The 23,797-nt window shown below is 43.3% G+C and overlaps 1 protein-coding gene across 1 annotated transcript in view; it reads right to left on the bottom strand.

Annotated features, from left to right (window-relative positions):
- The window catches only part of LOC146780101 (copine-7-like), a 657,204-nt gene that overhangs the window by 313,962 nt on the left and 319,445 nt on the right, over positions 1-23,797 (bottom strand). The window contains exon 3 of the mRNA XM_085636916.1: positions 21,064-21,246. Coding sequence (XP_085493042.1) covers positions 21,064-21,246 — 183 coding nt within the window. The remainder of the gene's footprint in view (positions 1-21,063; positions 21,247-23,797) is intronic.

The raw sequence follows: 23,797 nt of genomic DNA, 5'->3' as shown, positions 1-23,797 counted from the left end.
TCACTATGGGGTCCTGGGTTCAAGATGATGTTGCAGGTCCAGTTCCTCCTTCCAGGCAAGAGGGCAGCAGGCCACATGTCAGCACAGCAGTGCAGCAGTTCCTTCAAAGCAGCAGTCCAGCAGAGTGACAGTCATTTCATCAGCACAGCAGTCCTTCTTCCTGGTACAGTACCTACAGGTCCAGAACTGTACTAAAGAGTTGGTGTCTGAGGTCCAATATTTATACCCAGTTGTGCCTTTGAAGTGGGGTAGAAGTATCTTAAGGGATGCCTTTGAAATAGACAGATGCCCTGCCTTCCTGGCACTGGCCCCAGACTAACTATAGGGGGTATGTAGCCCTTTGAAGGGAGGCAGGACACAGCCTATGCAAGTGCAAGCTGGGTTGGGCCCAGCTCCTCCCTACCATTCTGCCAGTGATTGCCCATCCAGTCACACCTAATCTTCCCATTCTATGCGGCTGCCTAGAAGGAATACACAAAGCCCAACAGTAAAGCTAAACCCAGTCATGTGGCCCAGAGACAGGCTGCAGGCACCAAATGGCTAAGGCAAGATAGTAGTTTCTCCCTCAACCATTTAGACTCCAGTTATTTTATACAGATCACATTGGGTCATCAGTTTGTGCACCCCGGGTCTGTTCGAATCTTCAGCCAATTTACTACGACCTATGGATTTTTAATTGAGGATCGATTGTTCGGATCCAAATAATGCTGCTGATATCATTGATGGCTGTGCCTCTCTGGGGCTCCCATGAATAGTGGATTTCCCCACTTACAGGCCTGTTCACACCCTTTCTTGTGTCTTTTCACTACTTTCCAATATTTTATCTTTAAAATCATTTGGCCCTCCCATGAACAGATAACTGTGCTATTTAATCTATCTGGGAGATCAAGTATTAGGTGTAAAAAAAGAGTCACATATGGTAGAAACCCACAGGGGATAATATTAGTTCTAAGTTTACAAACCCATTGATTTATGAACAAAACCTAAAAATTAGGTATACTAACTATACATTTTTTTATCACAAATAGGTTACATTTGTTAGCTTTGGTTAAAAGTAGCTTCTCCAGGTGGACAAGACTATTTGCTCCTTTGAGATTATACCGACCTCCTAAATAATGTGATCAGTTCTGGGATTTTCCCCTTGTCATGGATGAAAGCTTATATTAGGCCTATTCTGAAGAAATCCTCTTTAGACCCCACCGAAGTAAAAAACGATATCCTGTCTACCGCTTGCCAAAATCTTAGAAATATTGGTCAATAAAGAACTAACTTGCTATCTAGATTCCAATTAGCTCTTAGACTCCACCCAATATGGTTTCAAGCCACTTCACTCCATAGAATCTGCTCTGATCATGGCCACAGAGGAGATTCGAAAACAGTTGGATTGGGGGGGGGGGGGGGGGAGAACCGTCCTTATCCTACTTGACCTATCAGCAGCTTTTGACAGCGTTGACCATTCGGTGCTAACGTGGCAGCTGAAGGCAATAGGTATTAAACAGACTGCTCTAACCCAACTCTTCTCTTTTCTCTTTTCTCACATCAAGGAAGCAGAGGGTGTGCTGGGACAATTTTAAATCAGATAGATTTTGCCTCCCATGCGGGGTGCCACAAGGTTCAGCACTATCGGCAACCTTATTTAACATCTACGTCACCACTCTGGCCAAGCTAATCAGAGTGCATGGTTTCTCGCTGGTCACTTACGCTGATGACACTCAGATAGTTATATCTATCTCTTCGAGTGTTGAAATCACGGCTGGCAGTTTCCTTAACTGTCTGAAGTGCATTATGGGATGGATAAATCTGAATTTTCTGAAACTGAAGACAGATAAAACCGAGGTCTTGGAGTTTGGAAAAGGTCCACCCATATGGAATCAAGCATGGTGGCCAACTGAGGCAGGTAGCTGCCCCCTCCCATCTGCCAAGACCAGGAACTTGGGAGTGATGTTCGACGACCAGATAAACTTTACAGAGAAGATCAACCTCCTAACCTCCTCATGTTTTTCATTTTGAAGATCCTGTATAAGATTCTACCTTTCGTTCCCCAGGATCTAAGAAAAATGGTAATATCCTCACCAATTCTCTCAGAAATAGATTATGGCAATGCGCTGTTTTTGGGCATTGACAAGTACCAGGTAGTAAAACTTCCGTCTCTACAGAATGCCACAGCGCGAGTGTTGCTTAACATTCCTAATTACCACTCCATCTCTAGTAGCATCAGGCAACTTCATTGGCTTCCAATCCAACAGGGTGTCGAATTTACAGCCGTTTGCCTGAAACAGGCGATTGTTAATCCTTTTCTGAAAAAGCCAACTGCTGATCTGTAGACAATGATTAAATATCGGCTCAACTCTCAATTGCTAATAGTACAAAAAATAGTAGAAAAAGACAGCAAAGACAAATTACTGCCTTACCGATGACCAATGCATCCCTAGGTCCAACACAATCGGCTTCAGATCTATGCACAATACCAAAACAGCTTTGATTTCCCTGGTTGGTAATATCCGCCAGATTATGGATCAGGGTGGCAGAGAAGCATTGACTTTGTTGGATCTTTGATATGATTTCTCATGACATTGTAAATATCAGATTACATGAGTATGGAATACAAGGTCTAGTGCTGAACTAGGTTCAATCATGCATTAAAGATAGAAAGAAAGCCGTTAAAATATGTCTGACTTCAAGCCAATAAAACGAACAGGTCATTCTTATATTAACCTGGTGTTTGGTAGCCTTAACATGCATGCTATGTGTCATGGCTCTCTTAGACCCAGAAGTCTTTTTATTTAGAGTTGCATTTTTGCATATTTTCTGCATCTCACAGTAAATCATAGTCTCGCTCTGAATACTGCCAATCTATAGTATGATTTGAAGAAAGCCGTGAATTCAGCAATATGCTTATGTACCTGTATCTTCACCTCAAGGACTCCTCACATTTTGACCCTTGAGAAGATCCTGCCTCCTGTTTATTAGTTAGTTTAATTGAAATAGCAGTTTCTATCACATGTTTCAATGAATTTTTAGGGGGAATAAAGTGTATAACAACTTTCCAAAATTGAATAGAAATTAGCACTATATGCTCCAACTGGATTTTGAGCAGATGCTCTGGTCCATTTAAATGACAGTTGTCGCTTGTTATTTTGCTTGGCTGCTGGCTTGTTTTTGAATTAAGTGCACGTTAGACTTTTTGCCTCCTGACATTTTGTTTTATTTGGCACAGCTTGGGGTTGGGGGTATTTTTGCCACAGCTAAAGAAATTAAACTTGCTACCTTCTCAGTTAAGGACCAGTCAGAATCATCTATATTTTAGGGAAGCACTACAAATACTGGTTTACAATGATATTCTTTAATCCACCTGGTTGGTTGGATTCCTCATACTGATTACCAAGACACCCTTGAGGCAACTGTTGCACTCTAGAAATATTAATAACATAACATGACATAACATAATTACACATAGCACAGCATAACATCATATGTAACCTCTCGTTGTCTCTCTTTTATATATATTATGTGTATGTATATATATTTAAGAAAAGTGTGAAACATGGTAAACTGCAAAATTAAAAATGAACAGCAATGTGGACAAGAATGGACATGGGTATTATCATTGTAAAGATAAGCTCTTGTTTTCCATTGTCAAAGTAAAAACACTCATAAGCAATGGAAAGAGAAATGACTTTATGCCTTGCTCAAGAGATGACATGAAAACTGCAATTATCAACAGGCACCGTGATTGTAACCAATAGATAAACTCTGCACTAGAGCAGTATAATAACCAAATATCCTCAATTGCCCGTATGCAAGGACTCTTTAAATAGGAACAACAGATAATGATACCTAGGTTCAGGGAAAGAGGATACTCTAAGAAGGTATTAGATCAGGCAAAATCCAAAGTTAGCAAGATTAAGTGGTAAGAGCTACTTGTGAATCATAGAAAGGAACAGAGAGAAAGAATTGAGATAAGATTTATTACCACTTCCAATACAGGGGCAAATGATATCCTTATGATATTTAGAAAACATTGGTCAGTTTTACAGACTGACCCAGTTCTCAGTGATATTGATACAAATGTCCCAAGATTACATTTTGGAAGGGTCCCTCTTTGAGGGACAGATTGAGTAAAAACTATATAGTGAGTAAACCTGAAGCAGCTATTGTACAGAGGAGAGGATTTGTAAGGTGCAGGAATTACAAAGCCAGCAGATTCAGCAAGAATAGAATTGCAATTGTAACAGCTCTTGGAGAGGGAAAATGTATTAATATGTTTCTCACCTGTACTACGGATTATGTTATTTATATTCTGGTGTGCCCATGTGGGAAACAATATGTGGGTAGTTCCATGCACCAAGTAAAGAAAAGAGTATTGGAACAAACAAGGACTTTATAGAAGTTGGATAGACACTATTCAGTCAATCAATCAATCAAGAGGGATTTGTATAGCGCTGCTTGTCACCCATGAGAGCATCCAGGCACTTGCTGCTGGGCTCAGTAAAAAAACCTGGCCTTGAGCCCCTTAATGAAGTTAGTGAGAGAGGGAGCAGTGTGGAGATGGAGAGGGAGGGTGTTCCAGGCTTTTGCACCTAGATGGGAGAAGTATCTTCCTCTGGTGCGGCTGCGGGTTATGCCAGGTGTCTCTTAGAGGTGTGCGGAGCATAAGTTCCCTACGTGGTCGGTGGAAATACAGGCGGTGGTTCAGGTAGGGAAGTCCTAGGTCTTGGAGGGGTTTGTAGGCATGTGTCAACAGCTTGAAGTGGCATCTCTTCCGACTTGGAAGCCAGTGGAGATCCTTCAGGTACTGAGTGATGTGGGTTCTCTTGGGCAGGCAGGTTGAGGATCAGTCTTGCCGCTGTATTCTGGACTGATTGGAGTCTTTGCATGAAGATTGGAGGTGGTGCCTCCATAGAATGTGTTGCCGTAGTCTAGTCAACTGGTGATGAGGGCCTGTGTTACGGTCTTCCTGGTGCTGATGGGTAGCCACTTGAAGATCTTGCAGACCATTCAGAGCATGAGGAATCAGGCTGAGGCAATGGCGTTGACTTGTCATTTCATGGATAGTTCGCTGTTGAGGATGATGCCGAGTTTGCTGGTGTGGTCTTTAAGAAAGGGTGGGTCCGAGTTCTGCAGGCCACCAGGAGTCATCCCAGGGGGCGATGTGTTTGCCAAAGATGAGGACTTCCGTCTTGTCCATATTTAGCCTCAGGCAGTAATCCCTCTTCCAGGCAGAGACACTTTTCATGCAGTTGTGGAAGTTAGTCTTTGACATGGTGTCGTTGGCTGAGAGCGATAGGATGAGCTGGGTGTCATCAGCATAGGAGATGATGTTAATGTTGTGCGATCTGACGATGTCTGCAAGTGGTGACATGTAGACGATCGAAAGTTTTTGAGCTGAAAGGAGAGCCCCGGGGTATGCCACATATGTTGTGCTTGGCTTGCAATGTGAAAGGTGGTAGTCAGGCTCTGTGTGCATCTCTTGAGGAAGGATGCAATCCATCTGAGTGCGTCATCTGTGATGCCGACCTGGTGTAGTCATTCGATGAGTATGTGGTGGGAGACAGTGTCAAAAGCTGCAGAGAGGTCGAGAAGGATCAGGGTTGCAGATTCTCCTCTGTCGAGTAGGGTGCGGATGTCATTCGTTGCGGCGATCAGAGCTGTCTCAGTGCTGTGGTTGGTTCTGAAGCCTGATTGTGAGGAGTTCAGTAGTTTTTTCTTCTTCTGGTATTTTGTGAGTTGGAGGTTGATGACCTTCTCCAGAACTTTGGTAGGGAACGGGAGTAGCGAAATAGGCCGGTAGTTCTGGCGCTCACTGGGGTCTGCCGATAATTTCTTGAGGAGTCATCCGACCTCAGCGTGTTTCCACATGCCAGGGAAGGTGGCCATGGTTATCGAGGTGCTGAGGATGGTGGTGACATGGTGGCTAGTTTTGTCTTTTCCGAGGTTGAATATTCGGTGGGGCAGGGGTCGGTGGGTGCTCCTGAATGGATAGTGTTCAACAGAGTGGCAGTGTACGGAGTAGTGAGTTGTTCCCATGCGGCGAGTGGGTGGTCAGCAGAGGTGGTAAATCGGTGGCCGAAGAGGGTTGGGGGTTGAAGTCTTTATAGATGGTAGCTATCTTGTTGTGGAAGTGGTCAGCGAGGGCATTGCAGAATTCCTGTGATGCGGGGATAACATTTGTGAACAGGTGAACTACTTGACAATGGTGAGAATTCCTGGGTTTGGTTGGCACTCGTGTTGATCCGGCAAGTTGAGCCCTCTTTTTTTGCATCTTTGATCTATCGGTGGTAGTTGTTAATGGCTGCTTTGAGTGTGGCTCTGTCTGTGAGATCCCTGCTAGTGCGCCATCTTCTTTCAAGTTGTTTGCACCTGCTTTTTGGTGTGCAGAGTTCAAGGGTGTACCAGCTGGCTTGTTTGGAGGGTCTGTGTGTTTTGGCTGGTCTGGTGGGGGCAACTTGGTCAGTGGCGCTGGTGATCCAGTCGTTGAAGTTCTGTACTGCCTGGTTAACGTTGATGGTGTCTTTGGGCTGTGTAGTGCAGAGGGCGTCAATCTTTTGTTGCAGGGTGACTTTTGACCAGCTGCAAAAGGGGGCACTGTGTCCGTAAGGGGGGTGGGCAGGTCTGGCGATGGCGAAATGTACAATGAATTGGTCCAACCAGGTGAGTTCCGAGCTGTGTTGGTATTTGATTCTGTTTCTGGACGTAAAGATGGGGTTCAGCTTGTGTCCCACTTTGTGTGTGGGGTCTGTGACTAGCTGCTTGAGTCCGATGTTGTCTATCCTTTCAGGAGACTGGTGGCGCTGGTGTCGGTTGTGTCATCCAGGTGGAAGTTGAGGTCTCCCAGGAAGATGTGGTGTTTGGATTCAATGGCGAGCGGGGTGATGAAGTCAGCGATGGCGTTGCTGAGGTTGGTTCGCAGTCCTGGCGGTCTGTATGCGAAGGTGTCCTTGAAAGTGGTGTTATTGTCTATGTCGAGCTGGAAGTTCATATGTTCCATGATTGGTGTGATTTCATCGTTGGAGATGGTGCAGGTGATCGATTCGTTGTGTACAATAGCAATACCACTTCCGGGTCTGTTGGTGCGGTCGCAATGTTTTCATTTTGTATTGGTGGTGTGTTTGTATAACGATCCGGCGGGGAGCAGGAGGCAGGTGAGTTGTATTGGTGGGGTCTTGACTTCTGGTGCTGGTGTGGCATGGGTTGCTGTGGCAGTGATTGATGTTGGGATCGCAGTGAAATGGCAGCAGAGGCAGGAGAAGGGTCCCACTGCAAAGTGGGGTGAAGCAAGGCAGCAGTTGTTGTTGTGTCCGGGGTCTAAGGCTTGAAGATCAGCAGAGAAGTACTAGTGGGAGTGAGGAGGTCCAAGGTTCCTAGCGCTAGGCACGGTCGAGGCCCGGACGGGCGCAGATGGGCTTGCCTTTGGTGCCTCCCATTGGATGCCCTCAGTAATTCTCATAAAATCCATAGTGTCCTTCACATACAAACTTAAATCTTTGACAGAGGGAAACAAAAATAAATCAACAACAATTGAGGCATTTTCCAGAAGGCTCCCATTGGATGATACTATTGGATGCCCTGGTGGATCTAAAGCATTCTTGCAAAATTTCAGTAAGCAGTAAAAAGTTGGAATGTGTGGCTGATCAACTCCCTGATCTCTCCATCTGTCAAGTAAATCATAGAAAATGTTTATACTTTGTATATATTGCTCCCTTGTGATTGGTTGATTGCAGGTCCTGTCCCTGAATTGTCTCAGAGCCTCTCTTAAATATTGCTCCTTGGTCTGCAACACAATATTCCCCCTGTTATCCAGCGGTTTAATAACTATCGAAGTGTCATTCTTAAGGGCCACATAATTTGGCTTTCTGCCGATACTACAACCCGAATTGCATATTTTAAATAAATGAGAATAAGACAGGAACAACAGTTATTTTATGCTGAAATATCTATGGGATGCACTAACGAGATTTACAACATTTTGGTAAAGTGTACAGACAAATGGTATTTTGCCTATTACAAGATGGCAACCACGGATTTAATGAATGTAGTGGGATGCAATTGATTACGGTTGTACTATGCTAGTGCACAAGTAGTGTATTATCAATGATTTTAAAAATAATAAGCCTATCGTGGCTCATATTGTATCATGTGTTGTATATGAAATGCATTTTTTTTTTTATGAAATAGCTTGATGTTGTAGGTTAACCATTAGAGTATAAGATGGCTGTCAGTTTACCCACTATATGTCACTGATGTTGATTTTTTAAAGTGTGTCATCTCTGTTGATGAATTAATACTGTCGCCCAATCACAGCTATGTATGTATTTAAATGACTAAAAGGCACCAGCCTCTGTGACATTGACAAAGGCCATGCGTCGAAGCGCGTTTGCCTACATTTTCTTTTTCTGTTTTGTGGCCAATAAATTCTGGTTACGGCATTTCTCTATGAGTGCGTGATCTTTTGTTGGAGAAACAGATATAACGTGAGCACGCCCTCACACATTTATATATATATATATATGTTATATTATGTTATGGTATTTGTATTTATGGACAGTGGATTTTTATTGGGTATCTCATGTCAACACTGCACGCCAGCAGCGGGAGGGCCCATGGAGGGTCAGTGAATGTAAGGATTTGTGGTTGAAATATATGTGTGTACATATAAATATATATATTCACATATTTATATATATATATGTGTGTGTGTATATATATATATATACACACACACACACACACACACATGGATATATATAGTTATTATATAAATGTATAACTTTACGCTGAACAGACTAATCCCCATGACATACCTAATAATTGGACTGCTTTCATGGTTGGAGTAACATTGGGTAAATAATTATATATAACTGTGATTGGATGTTAAAATTACTTATCTGTTCAGAAATGACACTTTGCACATGTACTTTTATGCACTGCACTTTGTATGTATGCACCTTTTTTATTACACTGTGTTAGACCTCTCAGCCTCAGGGTTTTGCCTTCCTCCCCTTATTTTTGCTGATCTTGTTTTTACTGGCCTTAGGACTCTACACACTTTACCAGTGCTAACCAGTTCTAAAGTGCATGTGCTCACCCCCTAAAACTCGGTCACATTAGCTTATCCCCAAATGGCATCGTTAATTTGCTTGTAAGTCCTTAGTACAGTGGTTCTACATGTACCCAGGGCCTGTAAATGTAATGCTATTTGTGGGCCTGAAGCACTGATTGTGCCACCCACTTAAGTAGCCCTTTGAAACATTAATTGTGCTACCCACTTAAGAAGCACTTTAAAACTTGTCTCAGGTCTGCCATTGCAGCCTGTGTGTGCAGTTTTAATCTGTGGTTTCAACCTGGCAAAATAAATCTTTTTACCAGGCTCAAACCTTCCTTTTTAATACATATGTCACTCCTAGGGTATGCCCTGGACAGCACAGAGGGCAGGGTACAGTGTATTTAAAGAGTTGCACATGCACTGTTAAGTTTTACATATCCTAATAGTGAAAACTCTTAAATTCATTGTTCATTATCACAAGGTCTACTTCTCCTATAGGACATCATTAGAGTTACCTCATTACATTTAATAAGGTGTAACATCCAAATGGGAATAGGTAAGCACTTCATGTATGGATTCTTTGGAATTGTAATGAAAAATCCTCTCTTATGACAAAGTCAGATTTTGAATTACAATTTTGAAAATGCCACTTTTTGAAACTTGCTAACAAAATAGGGTTTTGGCTCTTATCAGTAAGGCTGAGCCCAATCAACATGAAACAAAAACCTTAATGCCAATACTGATTTTAATTTACTTTTTTATTTTCCAGTTAGGCGCATTTTAACCACTTAATGCAACATAGAAATGTCTGTTTAAATATCTTTTGTTTATTTTAATAAATTTCATATTTTGAAAAACTTTTTCATTTTGATGCTTTTTTACATACACGGTAACTTTTACACATAATTTATTGTAAAACATCACATCCAAATTTTACACAAAACAATTCATATACGACAATATTTTTCAAGATGTCAATTGAACACACAACAAATGATCATTAACAACATATAACAATGAATGACTGACAAATTGGACAAATTCAAAGACAAAAATTAAAAACAAGCATTTGCAATGCATTAGGTCTCGCATTTACGCGAGTTTGAGTTATAGACATTGCAAATAACAATGCCTATTGGCATTGTCATCTACAATGCCAATAGCTTTAACTCGTGTAACTGCGAGACCTATTGCATTGCAAATGCTTGTTATCTTAAGTCACGCCCTTAATTACATTGGCTACTCCCCTTTGAGAGACCCCCAGTTTTTTCATCCCACTTAAAGCCCTGCTTAACACTCATAAGGTCCCAAAGGCAAGACCTATTAGCTATGCCAATGCTTGTTTTTCAAAAATGCAGCCAGGAAGCTTCGCAGAAAGGTTTCATTTTTTCCAGTCAATGTTTTCGTTTTACAATGGAAAATAATTCTCACAACCTCCTTCTCTCAATGTAGATGTGTCAGTAAGTTTGCTACGTGGCGGATATTTCAATTACCTCTTCTGCAAAGTACCAAGGCATACATTTTGAAGCGATCTCGAAAGAACGTATTTCAGAAAACAAATATCGCCGAAGCCAACATACAGGCCTCCTACTTACTGCTCTTTTATATAATGTAGCGAACTGTAAAGCGAAGGTAGTACCTAAGGTCTTGATAAAGTAAATGTTTACTCTTCCTCGTAGTCCCTCCCACCTCTTCGCCTCAGAGCTGTGTGGCCGTAGTTTGAAAGTCTGGGACAGAGGAGATGTAATCTAGCCTTGATTAAGAAACTCAAGTGTACCCCCAGCGGGTGAAGCGAAGATTTGCCTGCTAATGTTCTGTGAACCGATGCTAATGAGACCTTCAATATGTAAATCTGGGAGTTCAAAGGGGACTACGGGGTAGAGAAGCTGCGGGTGGCAGCTCGTCGCCGAGTGAGTGTATTACTGCCAATTATCAGGGTCTTCTGATAAACCATGCCTGCTGTAGGATATAAGCTCTGCAGACTGCCCTCCCAGGGCGGTGTCCAGCCCGGCGAGAAAAGCCCCGGAGTCAGGAGAGGGGCATTTGTGGAGCTTTTCTGGCGTAATGTCCAGAGCTGCCGTCTTCAGAGGGAGGGAGCCAAGTTCGAGTCTGGGCATGGGCTCTAACAAAACAATTAATGAGTCATTGTGTAACGTAACTGCTGCTCATGTAAAGCCCTCCAATACTTTGGGGTCGAGTTCGTGCGATATAAAACTGCAATTTTTTTTTTTTTCTAAAAACAGAAGAACCATCCATCAAGGTGTCAGATGTCAGATGTGGCAACTTGGTCCCCTGATGTAGCGAAATGCACATACTGATGTTAATCTTCGTATGTGGGACACCGGGAGTAGACATCGAATTATCCTCCTATGGAGGAAGTGATGGGAGGTGCATACTGTATTAGGAGAGTCGTAAAAACGCTTTGTTATGATATAATAAAGCCAAGTCCCTAACAGCCTGTTGGACTGCGGTTGCTGCTCCAGAGTCATGTTTGCTGTACTGTGCAAACAACAGTGGCGTAATGCAAAACAAGCGCGCACTGAAGCTGACGAAGTGGGAGTGGGAGGGGGGAGTGGGGGCGGGCACGCAGGCTGCCAAATGGTGCGCTGAAAGTGATCGCGATCGCGATCACATCACGGCGAAAGTGAAAGCAAACGAGTGCTTTCAGGCCTCCAAATGGTGCGCGCGCCCGGACGGCGCACATGCACTGTATTTGGAGGCCTGAAAAGCCACTGTTTGCACTTCCAAAACTCGCTTACTATAAGTCTCGCCAGAGCAGCGCTAAAGCGCTGGTCAGGCGAGACCTAAAAAAGACAACACACATATGCCCTATTAGGTTGTACACTCTTATTTAAACTTTTTTTTGCAACCAAATATTTTAGGCATGTCCCAAACAGTGCTTTTAGTTTACAATTGTTTCAAGACTTTGATGTATTCAATCTTACTACTCGTGATCTATTCAGAAACAACAGGGGATACTTTCTTTCTATGCTGGATGCACTTATTGGGATATACCAAGGTTGACGTGTTTCAAAACCAATATTTAGTCATTAGGGTTCTCCTCAGTACCAAAATACCTGTAAACCAAAAATAGAAATTAAACTAAAGTTAACCTTAGGACTAGTTCTTAAAATCTTATTGATGCACCTCCTTTCACCAAATTCAGAATCTCTAATACTTTACCTATTTTTCGGAGATCAGCCGATCTCTTCTATTCGAATTTAATCAGGACCCTTTCTCCACTGTGGTCTTTGAAGAGTTCTAATATCGTCAAAAAGGGGGGGAAGAAGGGGGGGGGCGAAATAAGAAAGAAAAGAACAAGACTCTTCAGTTTTACGACCGTTTATGTCCCCTGGGTATCTTTTAGTACAACTGACTAAATTACTGGTCCAGCCAACTTACTTCTTTTTTCATAGAGCGGTGTATCCTGTGGTTGTTCCAAGTTCTTTTGAAAGATATTGAAGTCGCTTAAAGAGACAAAAGGGCCACTGGTTAGCATTGTATTTTATCTTGGTCGATCTAGCATAATGCCCTTCTCTTTGTCACAGCTTACCCTCAACATCAGTGATATTTTTCCAAATTGACGCCTGTGGACTGTCGTTTTTACTTCTTCTTTATGAATATTAATGAAAAGTCTGAGAAAGATATCCAAGTGTAATAGCTTCGAATCTACTTGTTGTTAAATTACCAAATGTAAATTGTATATCCCATTATGGAGTGTTTCACTTTATGAAATACGTGAGTTGCTCAATGTACCTCTTTGTTTTGGAGTCTAATCTGCTGCAAAAACCAGAGCTTCCTTGTGTATTCTTCGTTGTGCGACTAGGTATTAAGATGAACGCAAAAACGTAGGCATTTTAGTCAAAATTGGTTGTATATATGCATTGCTACTGTCGAATTTTCTGTGCCAAATGCACCGTTTCCGTTTAGTGTGGCTTGTGCCTTGAAAATGAGAACGTTTATGGCTAAATGCAGCCAGCATTTTTTCTGCTCTTACGGCACTTTAAGTGCCGAGTCCCGCAATTCGCAACTTATATCTTTGTGCAGAATGCGTTTTCTATGCTGATTACAACATTTTTTGTTGAGCGCGACTTTTACCTGTGGTGTTTTACAATAAATGATGTGTAAAAATGTACTGTGTATGTAATGAAAACTTTTTTCAAAATATTAAATTTATTAAAATAAACAAAAGATATTTAAACAGACGTTTCTAGGTTTCATCAAGTGGTTAAAATGCACCTAAATGAAAAATAAAAAAGTAAATTAACATCAATATTGGCATTCAGGTTGTTGTTTCACTTTTTGAAAGTTGGCAAATTCCTGCCATAGCCATTTGGTGCCTGTAGCCTGTCTCTGGGTCACATGGCTGGGTGTAGCTGACAGTTGGGCTTTGTGTATTCCTCCTAGACAGCCACATAGAACAGAGAGTTTCAGTGTGCCTGGATGGGCCATTCCTGGCAGGATGGAAGGGGAGAGCTGGGGACAGCCCAACTTACACTTCAGTAGGCTGTGATCTGCCTACACACACGAAGGGCTGTATAGCCTGTGTAGTTAGTTTGGAGCTAGGGAAGACTGGAAGCCTGTACACTTTAAAGAACATTTCTACACGCTTCTCCCACCTTCCAGAGGAAGGGCACCAGGTATAAATATTGGACCTCAGACACCACCTCTTTAGTACACTTCTGTGCCTGTCGATAATGTACTTGGAAGAAGGACTGCTGTGCTGCTGAAGGGACTACCACTCTGCTGGACTGCTGCCCCGAAGGAACTGCTACCCTGGTGTGCTGACCTTCTGCCTACTACCCTCCTGCATGGGTGAGAAGGGCTTGACCTGCATCTGTTGAACCCAGGACCCCAAAGTGACTCCAAGTGCTAGTGGGCTGGCCTCCTGACGAAGCCTCAGGGACAGAAGGCTCCAACAACCTTGAACTCGGCACCTGGACTCTGCCATCCGTGAGTTCTACCCTGCCAAGTCCTGGACCCTTGGAAATGGGTCTGAAGGTGCTCTGCCAGCCCATTTGTGGATCCAGCCGAAATGACACATCTCCTCTGCTCTGCGGCTCAACCATGAGCAGATTCAACACATCACCTCTACTGTGAGGATTCTCCCAACACATCACTTCTGCTGTGAGGATTCTCCCATTGCAAGGACTCTGTATCGACCTCGCAGTCCACATCTGAACCGCCACCTGTGTGAACCTTTCCTGGTGTACCCCTTGCATCACAAATCCGTTTTCGACTACAGCCTCGACGACGACACAGGTTATCGCATCACAGCCTCACAGCTCACCGGAGCTGATGCATCGCCTCTACTGCATGATGCATCCTTGACGGCAGCGTTCACATTGCAAGAACTCATCAACGGGATCCACAACAACGATGCAGGACCTTCACAGTACCGTACGCATCCTGGCAACAATCCGCAACCGGGACCTAATGTACTCTTGTTCTACAGGCCTAATGGGGTCCCTGTAGCCGACCCATGGTCCATCGCGGTCTACCTGAAATTGTGACTTTGTCCCGGTCCAAAGTGAAGAGATATCCACAGTTGGCGCCTTGTGCGTTTTGTTTCCATTTTCACTGAAATCTTAAAACCTGCCTATCTCTGGTTCTACTGATTGGATTTTTGTCATTTTGGTCTTGTTTTATTTATTAAACATTCCTCTATTGTCCTAAATTGGTGCAGGTCCTTTTGTGGTTTGTTGTCACTGTGTTAATGTTTGCACAAATATTTTACACATTGCCTCTAAGGTAAGCCTGCCTGTTCTGTGCGAAGTTACCAGGGGGTTGAGCATGGGTTAATTTGGAGTTTCTTTTTGTAGGTAGGATTTCAACCCCCTCAACCAGCAACCCAATTTCTTACACACTATCTTTCTCATCTTATGATTGCACTTATCACTTTAAGCAGACTTAACACTGTGAAATTATTTGGAATAAGATAGATTTGGGGAATAGTCTGTTCAGAGTAAAGTTATTCATTTGGATGTACTATTAAATAGATTAGAAAATGGGGATCATTCATAGTAACTCCAAGATGGTGCTGAATTGAGAACATAAGGATGTATGAAAAATATCCCTATTTCTATGATTATGAACGCATTGGTTGATTCCCACCCTTGATTAATTTATTTTACATTTGTTTTAGTAATATATAAAGTGCAAATCATGTATCGATATGTTCTACTGTAAAGTAAGAAAAGGATTATTGCAAAGTGAATTTTGTTAGAAAAATTACAAACAAACACATTGAACAATTAAGGGCCTAATTACGATGCAGTAAGAAACGGCTATGACAGTTGGTCAGAGCTGTTCCGACCGCATCGCAATATGCCGGTCGGATTCATCTCCAATCGACCCATTACGTCGGAGTCGGTCAGAAAGGATTGAAAATGGTCATTCCGACGTCCTTCCGACGGGCTCAGAGAGCCCGTCTACCAGTCGGCATGCGGCAAGTAATCCCGAGGGAGGCTCTTTCCACCGGGGGTTTATGGGGTCAGGTTTACACAGCCTTTCTGTGCTGGCCTTTCTGACACAGAAAGGCTGTCGGATCGTGACTTTGGGTGACCCCACCAGGGCTCCCTTGAGTGTGCGGCCTCCGCTTGGAGGCCGAGCCTGTTGATGCCTGCACCTTGTGGCAGGCACCTTGAATTGCCTGCCACGGGGTGCAGGGATGAACTGCACCTTGTATTTTACAATAGGAGCACGCATTCCAGCCAGAATGCATGCTCCTATTGTAAAGTATAGGAGTGCGACCGAGACGATGTCGGGCGGAGGAAACTCCCCCCGACATTGTAATGAGGCCCTAAGTCTGCTTTTGTTGTATATTTGTTGTGTTTTGTTTTGTTGTCTACTCCCATTTTTGCCGAAACTCATTGCAAGAAATAAACTTCACTGGCAGCTGCTCTCTGGAGTGCGGGTGTTCTTTCTGGATTCAGTATTTTTGAAATATTTACAACAGGCTCGTCACTTGCCTTCCCAGCACCTAAGCTGAAGGAGGTGAGCCGATTATTGCTGGAATATGTTGTTTTCATATCTATCTATCTGTCTATCTATCTATCTATCTATCTATCTATCTATCTATCTATCTATCTATCTATCTATCTATCTATCTATCTATCTATCTGTCTATCTGTCTATCTAGCTATCTAGCTATCTAGCTATCTAATCTGTAAATATATATTTATATATATAATATATATGATTAGTTTGCACAATATCTCTCTCTTGCCCAGCCTACCTGGTACGCTTTTGGCATGCTAAGTTTCATACTCATCAGTGCCGGGACAAAACGTTAGGTTTGAATAAAATTAATGATACATTTTCAATTTTTCCTTCAATAGGAAATGTTCTCAGCTATAACAAAATTGCCAAATGGTTTTACGCCAATCCCGACATTAAAGTAGAACTTCACTCGGCAACCTTCCTTTTTGTAATGTAAACCCACTCAGTAGTTTTGAGATATTTGCATTTAAACATGGTGTTATTCAGGCTTAAAATGGTTACATTTTAGAGATATATTGGCAGTCAAACCAGCAAGCATGAAAGACACAAATTCTGTCAATAACATTCGAATTTTTCATAAACTATGATGGGGTTATGAAGGGCTTGAAATATTTTTTGTGCCACCTTTCAATTTGGGAATTCACCTTAAACCCACGAGCTTCGCACCAGGCAAAATAATTGTCAGAGAGAAAAGGAGAGGCACTATGGCCACTTCTCAGCCACAATATGGGTAGAGAGGTACCCAGAGGAATAAAGCCATAGCTCAAAAAACAGAAAAACGCATTTGAAGGAGAATACATTAGTGAAATGCAAATCACAATGAAGAGCACAAAACTGCCATTTTGAATTCTGAAATAGATGCCATTTTCTTAAGCCTGTAAGTTTCTGTGAATACACAATTTCACTAACACATAAATAAAAGTGAATACAAATATAAGGCACCAGCTTAAAGGACAAAGAGAGTGGAATGGAGAAAGGAGCATGCAAATGATTGGGGAACAATTCTAAAATCATTTTCATACAAACCGACCTGACAAATAAATAATAATTCAGAAGCTTGGCTCAATGGTTTCAAGAAATTTCTGAATTTGAAAAAAAAGGTCAGGCCCTGCTTCCAACTACTATGAGGCACTGGTGTGAGGGCACAGGGACTGGCTACAGGTCAAGCCCATTGTCCAGCCCCACAGCATATGTCAGGAAGCCATGCTTGGAAGGAGTTAGACAGAAGGGTGTTGGACGCAGGCCTAATTAAGGGTCCGTCCTTTTCTTCAACCTCCACCATGCATGTCTAAAGGGGGTGTGCAGTGGGGAATGGACATAAACACAGAAAGAAATGAAGACTGTGGGCAGCAGACCCTGGTCACCATCCAACCCCATTATATTCAGGTGGTGGGAGCTTGACATGGGGTCCTTTTGCTAATATTCCTTACAACAAAAGATGGAAGCCACAGTTAGGCAATGGTACGGTTCAGGTAGTTCTACCAATATCACATTCTCTCAGGAAATACTTGGATAATCACAGAAAACACAGTGACAGCCATGTTATGGTCCCAAAACAAAACCTAAAAACCCTTAGATTGAACAGTGACAGTCCGCTACGCTAATCATATCTTACAACCCATCATGAAACCATAACGTGCCCCAGACTGACCTTCTCATGACCTCATTCATCACATGATGTGATATATGCCACTACAAACTGCATTAATGACATAACAGTGACATTTCATTTCACCTAAATATTGAAATTATCAGTGACATCAATACTGGTGCATTATAATTTCTAAAGATATTTGTTATTATTTAAGGAAGTTTTGTTTTCAGTCCAATTGTTTATTAGTATAAATATTGTGAGTTCACAAACCTCCCCACTTGAGAGTGGGATGTGGTTTGCATATGGTTTTCCCTATTGATCCACCTCCAATTTTCAGACATTGATTTGAGTCCGCACATTGTAGCACCCGACCAACAAGGATGCATGATGATACGGTTGTACACAATAACTTGGGATTACACACACTCCATCTTTGGACATAAAAGGTAAACTTCCTTTTTTCATACATTGATATTTTATCTTATAAATTTAGAATATCTGGAAAATCTGAAACTGCGGCAGATCTTTCTACTTAAATATAGAGCTGCATACAGGAACAGTTTCAGCAGGATTCATTTATTGTATCCTATCATCAAAATGCATATCTTTATATCCATATAATCATCAACAGCAATTTGTGCACCTTTTTTGTATGTACTTATTTTGAGGAAATGTAGTTAACCACAAAATATAATAAAATATGAGATGTCTGTGTCCTGCCTAGGTATGTTTCAGTTCACCATGGGGACTTCCGGGAAGCTGCTATCATAGCTACAAGCCCTATGGCTCTGCAGTGTGGAATACCTAGTCACGGTGTTGCAGTGTTCTAGATGCAGTTTTCCCTTTACAGAGGTAGCGTGTGCAGGCTTGGGCCCCACTAATGTGGTTACAGGTGCATGAAGGCTTGGGCCCCACTAATGTGGTCACAGGTGCATGCAGGCTTGTTTCCCACTGATGTGGTCACAGGTGCATGCATGCTTGCTCCCCACTGATATGGCTATGGTTGCATGCTGGCTTGCTCCCTACTGATGTGGTCACAGGTGCATGCAGGCGTGCTCCTCACTGATGTGGGTACAGGTGCATGCAGGCTTGCGCCCCATTTATGTGGTTACAGGTGCATGCAGGCTTGCTCCCAACAGATGTGGTTACAGGTGCATGCAAGCGTGTGCCCCACTGACGTGGGTACAGGTGCATGAAGGCTTGTTCCCCACTGATGTGGTCACAGGTGCATGCAGACTTGTTCCTCACTGATGTGGGTACAGGTGCATGCAGGCTTGTTCCTCACTGATGTGGGTACAGGTGCATGCAGGCTTGTTCCTCACTGATGTGGGTACAGGTGCATGCAGGCTTGTTCCCCACTGATGTGAGTTCAGGTGCAGGCAGGATTGTTCCCCACTGATGTGGTCACAGGTGCATGCAGGACTGTTCTTCATTGATGTGGTCAAAGAGCATGTGGGCTTGCATCCCACTGAGGTGGGTACCGGTGCATGCAGGCTTGTTCCCCACTCATGTGGTTACAGGTGCATGCAGTCTTGCTCCCCACTGATGTGGGTACAGGTGCATGCTGGCTTGTGCCCTACTGATGTGGTCACAGGTGCATGCAGGCTTGCTCCCCACTTATGTGGGTTCAGGTGCATGCAGGCTTGTGCCCCATTTATGTGGTTACAGTTGCATGCAGGCTTGTTCCCCACAAATGTGGTTACAGGTGCATGCAGGCTTGTGCCCCAATGATGTCATTACAGGTTCAGGCAGGCTTGTTCCCCACTGATGTGATCACCGGTGCATGCAGGCTTGTTCCCCACTGAATTGGTCACAGGTGCATGCAGGCTTGCTCCCCACTGATGTGGTTACAGGTGCACGCAGGGTTGTTCCCTGCGGATGTGGATACCGATGCATGCAGGCTTGTTCCCTACTGAATTGGCACAGGTGCATGCAGGCCTGTTCCTCACTGATGTTGGTGCAGGTGCATGCAGGCTTGTTCCCCACTGATGTGGGTAGAGGTGCATGCAGGCTTGCTCCCCACTGATGTGGTCACAGATGCATACAGGCGTGCTCCCCACTGATGTGGGTACAGGTGCATGCTGGCTTGTTCCCCACTGATGTGGGTAGAGGTGCATGCAGGCTTGCTCCCCACTGATCTGGTCACAGATGCATGCAGGCGTGCTCCCCACTGATGTGGGTACAGGTGCATGCAGGCTTGCTCCCCACTGATGTGGATACAGTTGCATGCAGGCTTGTGCCCCATTGATGTGGTTACTGGTGCATGACTAAATTTAGCAAAGAAGATGTGTTGTTTTTAGTACTGCATCCATTTATACTGTTGTCATAGGCGGTAGAATGTCACTTTGAGGGAATTCCACTGGTTTATGCTCTTGCTATGACACAGAGAATGTTGCAGAGACTGTGGAACTATCCAGACTTTACCTAATGTTTCATATTTTGTGATTGTGCACAAGTTTGGGTCTAGACAAAGTGATTTGATTTAAGTGACCTTGATGGAAAGCGGTGTCTGACATTTCTGGCATGGGTGTTCTTTTCCTTGTCTGCAATGCTGCAGATATGTGTGGTAAAGCCCTGCAGTCATTTACAGTGGCCTACTGCTTGTACATTTACAGAGACTGTAGGTGACTAAGCAACAAGGGGTCATTTTACACAAAATGTCCCGGGGGCTCAGCGGGCCTTTGCGCCCGCTTTGCGCACCCAGCGGGCACTTTCATATTACAGAATGGGCTGCAGACGCATTTGTAGCCCCTTCTATAATATCGATGGTGCTGGTGCACATAAAGAGCCAGCTCTATCTTCAGGGTGCATTCCCTCATTTACATGTGGAGTTTGCCTAATGCAAATGAGGGAATCCCTTTTTCTCTGCACCTTCGCTGTATTACTGTCAGTGCGCCTCCTGACTGCAGCCCTTTGGAGGGGGAAAAGGTGGTCCAGTGAATCCCCCAGACTGCCCCTTGCAGGCGGGTGCAGTCCCTGACTGCACCCGCCTGCAAGGGGATCTCTAATCCCCCTTCAAAGTGCAGGCGGTTTGCCTCCTGCACTGTGAAAACATGGAGCAGCTTCAAGGCAGCCCTTCAGTTTTTCACAGCAATACGCTGCCCCCCAGGTAGCGTGAACTCCCACCTTCCCTAGGGGGCTGCCCTGGGGCAGCACATTCACCATAATACGATGCATTTTCGCGGACTGCGCCACGCACACTTTGCAATCATGGAAAATGCACCATATGTGTAAAGTGGCCCTAGGAGTCTGAAGAAAGGGAGCACACAAAAGGCAAGTAGAAGTGGAAAGGTGAAAAACAGTTACGGGTTTCATTGTTGTCGTTCATTAAGGGGATGAGTTATAATAGCAGCAATTGAGAACTTTATCTTTGCACTCATATCTTTCTAAGTGAATTCAAAGTGTTATTGGTGGGAGGGTTTACCTGTCCCAGCGTGCACTCCACCCCACCGAGGAAATCATCATCACGGGGGCCGATGCTGCAGTGCCCATGGATGTCATACACTTCGAAGCGCAACTTCTGAACCTCCTCAAAGTAGTAGTCCACGGTAAAGACCTTGGAGAAGACAGGGTGCAGGTTACTCTTAATGACCTCCGTCCTGTCCACCTGGAAAGAGAAGCAGAAAAAGGTGAGTGTCAAACTATGACCTCATGAAGCAGTCAGGCAGTCAAGTGGTATGAAAGACGGTTATACAAGATGATGTGAATCTCACGTGCGGTCCCCCAAAGCATCACCTAATTTCGAGGACCAGAACTCAAGATGGCCAAGAGCAGTACATTCTTTCCAATGGTTATAACAAACCAAAGACCATCATGCATCTGCCTTGGAGCCCTTCTTAATGAGTGAACCATGAGTGTGGCATGGCTAATGGGATTCTTAGTTTACCTCCTACTCTATGAAGCCATGACTGGTTGGGCATGTTTACCAAGATCTTCCATTCCCATCATCGAGTTGAAGGCTCTCTGGGCTGTGTTTATATAGTGGTACATTCCATTTACCTACCTTAGTATGAAGCAACAATGGGTTGGACCCCTCTTGTGATACATTTTCTTCACCTCTCTCTTACTTAAGTCATGCTGGACTGAAAATGTCTATTGACACATTTGGTCATCCAACTACTATTAATATCACCTGGAGCAGAGCTTGTCAAGTAACCAGTTCATGGCACCTCCCTCTTATTGAAGTCATATTGGAATGTATGCGGATAATGGCAATTTTCTGTCACCTCACCCATTAATGAGGTACAATAGCTTGGGAATATTTAATGACTGTCAACCAAACAACTTACTGAAGCCATAATGGACTGGGCATGTGTTGTGATACATTGGCTTCAACCCCTGCTTCGATACATCCGGGGACATCCGCTGCAGAAAGTAGAAAAAATCTAGGGGGAATACGAGGGTTTACCCGCACCACCGGACCTAAATTACCAATTCCTACTGTAATTCCTCATTTCTCAGAGGAGCCTCATGGTTCCACATGTAATCCCTGATAAATCTGCCCCCTTCAATTACAGGTTCAATTTCCACAGTATCAGTAACTATTGGAAGGATGTGAACTTAACAAGGGCCAAAACCAGGCCACTCATAATGAGGGCCTTAGTTAAAACACTGAGGGTGTGTCATAGCTAGCAATACATTGCCATTATCTCCCTCAGTATCAAGGCTGTGTATGTCAATTGGGGCACACATTAATAAAAACAAAAACATATTTTTTAGATATATTTTTCTTATTAAAGATGGAATAAACAATTGATAAATACGTGATATTTAGGGGTAGAAAATATTATGTAGGAATTAAACTCAAAATGTATCCTAAAAGTGAAGCCTTATAATATAATACACATTTTTGTTGAACATTTATTTATTTAGATCTTTTATAAAACACTGGTCCTTGTCCATGGGTAGTTTAAAACACTGAATGACAAGACATAATTCTTAAAAAGCAATGCATAAGTCATGCAATGGCCTCGTGGCTGTACTCCTGTACAATTACTTACTTTAGCACAAAACTGCAACTCGCAGCAGCCACGTGTTATGCTCATGTCAACATTGCTCACAGGATGTGCCCGTCTCTGACACTAAGACGCTTCACGCTTTGGCACCTGAGAAATGAAGTCTGCAAATGTGCTTGCTCAGCAGAAACCTTTTACATTGCTGTCACCCAGGAATGCCTTTTCCTAGCTCCCAAGAGCTCTGCTAAGGCACCTGCTTATATTTTTGGCCAGAATTCAGTCATGTGATTAATACTAGAAACTTGTGCGCAGCCCGGTTTGAATTTGGGTCCTGTCTTCCCTTGGAGAGCATTTCTCGACTTCCAATTGGAGGGGATCACCTTTTGGAATTATTCTTTAATTCACAAGCTATTGATTGACTTTTTTTGCAATACACCTTTTATAGCAAATGAATCAGAGTTTTTTTCCACACTCAGTAGTACTTACACTCAGATACTTTTGATATGTCCGTATTGCGGCAGAGGCCGGTGCAGGTAAGCGCGGTGGGGTAGTGGGGCAGGGCGGGGTGCTGCGGGGGGGTATGTCGACAGATGACGGAATATGAATTATTTATTAATTTAATTTGCCCTATTCCATCGCCCATGGACATCCCCCTCACCCTGCCACGTCCCACCCCAATGCCCCACCGCACTTACCTGCACCAGCTGATGCTGCCTTATTGTTGTAGTGAACGCAATCTGTACACTATGTACATGCTGTTTCATGTACACCTGCCCTCTAGCTAGCATCAGTCTCTATGGAATGCTACATTTCTACAATAAATTGACTTTGAATTAAATGAACTACCTGACCAACCAGAAGGTGTAACTCATCACACCTTTAACCTTTTGCCATTACGCATCTCTAATGTTTTTTTTCCCTTTTCAAAAAGCTTTTGATGGTCACTGCCCCTGAAACCATAGATATGAATGTATCAAGCCAATGTTATGTTTGCCCTATCAAAACTCTGGAAGGTTGAAAGCTTCATTGACTATAATGAAGTGGCTGGTGGCCCATTATAGCTGGTACAGATCTGATCCAAATTTCCAATGTTTGTCTTTATGTTTATCCTATTTTAATTTTTTTTTAAACTACCCACAGTGGGTGAAATCTTCTAATTGCCTAATAGTCCTTTTGCCTTGGGCTACAAAATTAGTTAAACAA

The sequence above is a fragment of the Triturus cristatus genome, chromosome 12 (genome assembly GCF_964204655.1).
Source record: "Triturus cristatus chromosome 12, aTriCri1.1, whole genome shotgun sequence".
Classification (NCBI taxonomy): Eukaryota; Metazoa; Chordata; class Amphibia; order Caudata; family Salamandridae; genus Triturus; species Triturus cristatus.
This window is presented reverse-complemented; position numbering and strand designations above follow the sequence as displayed.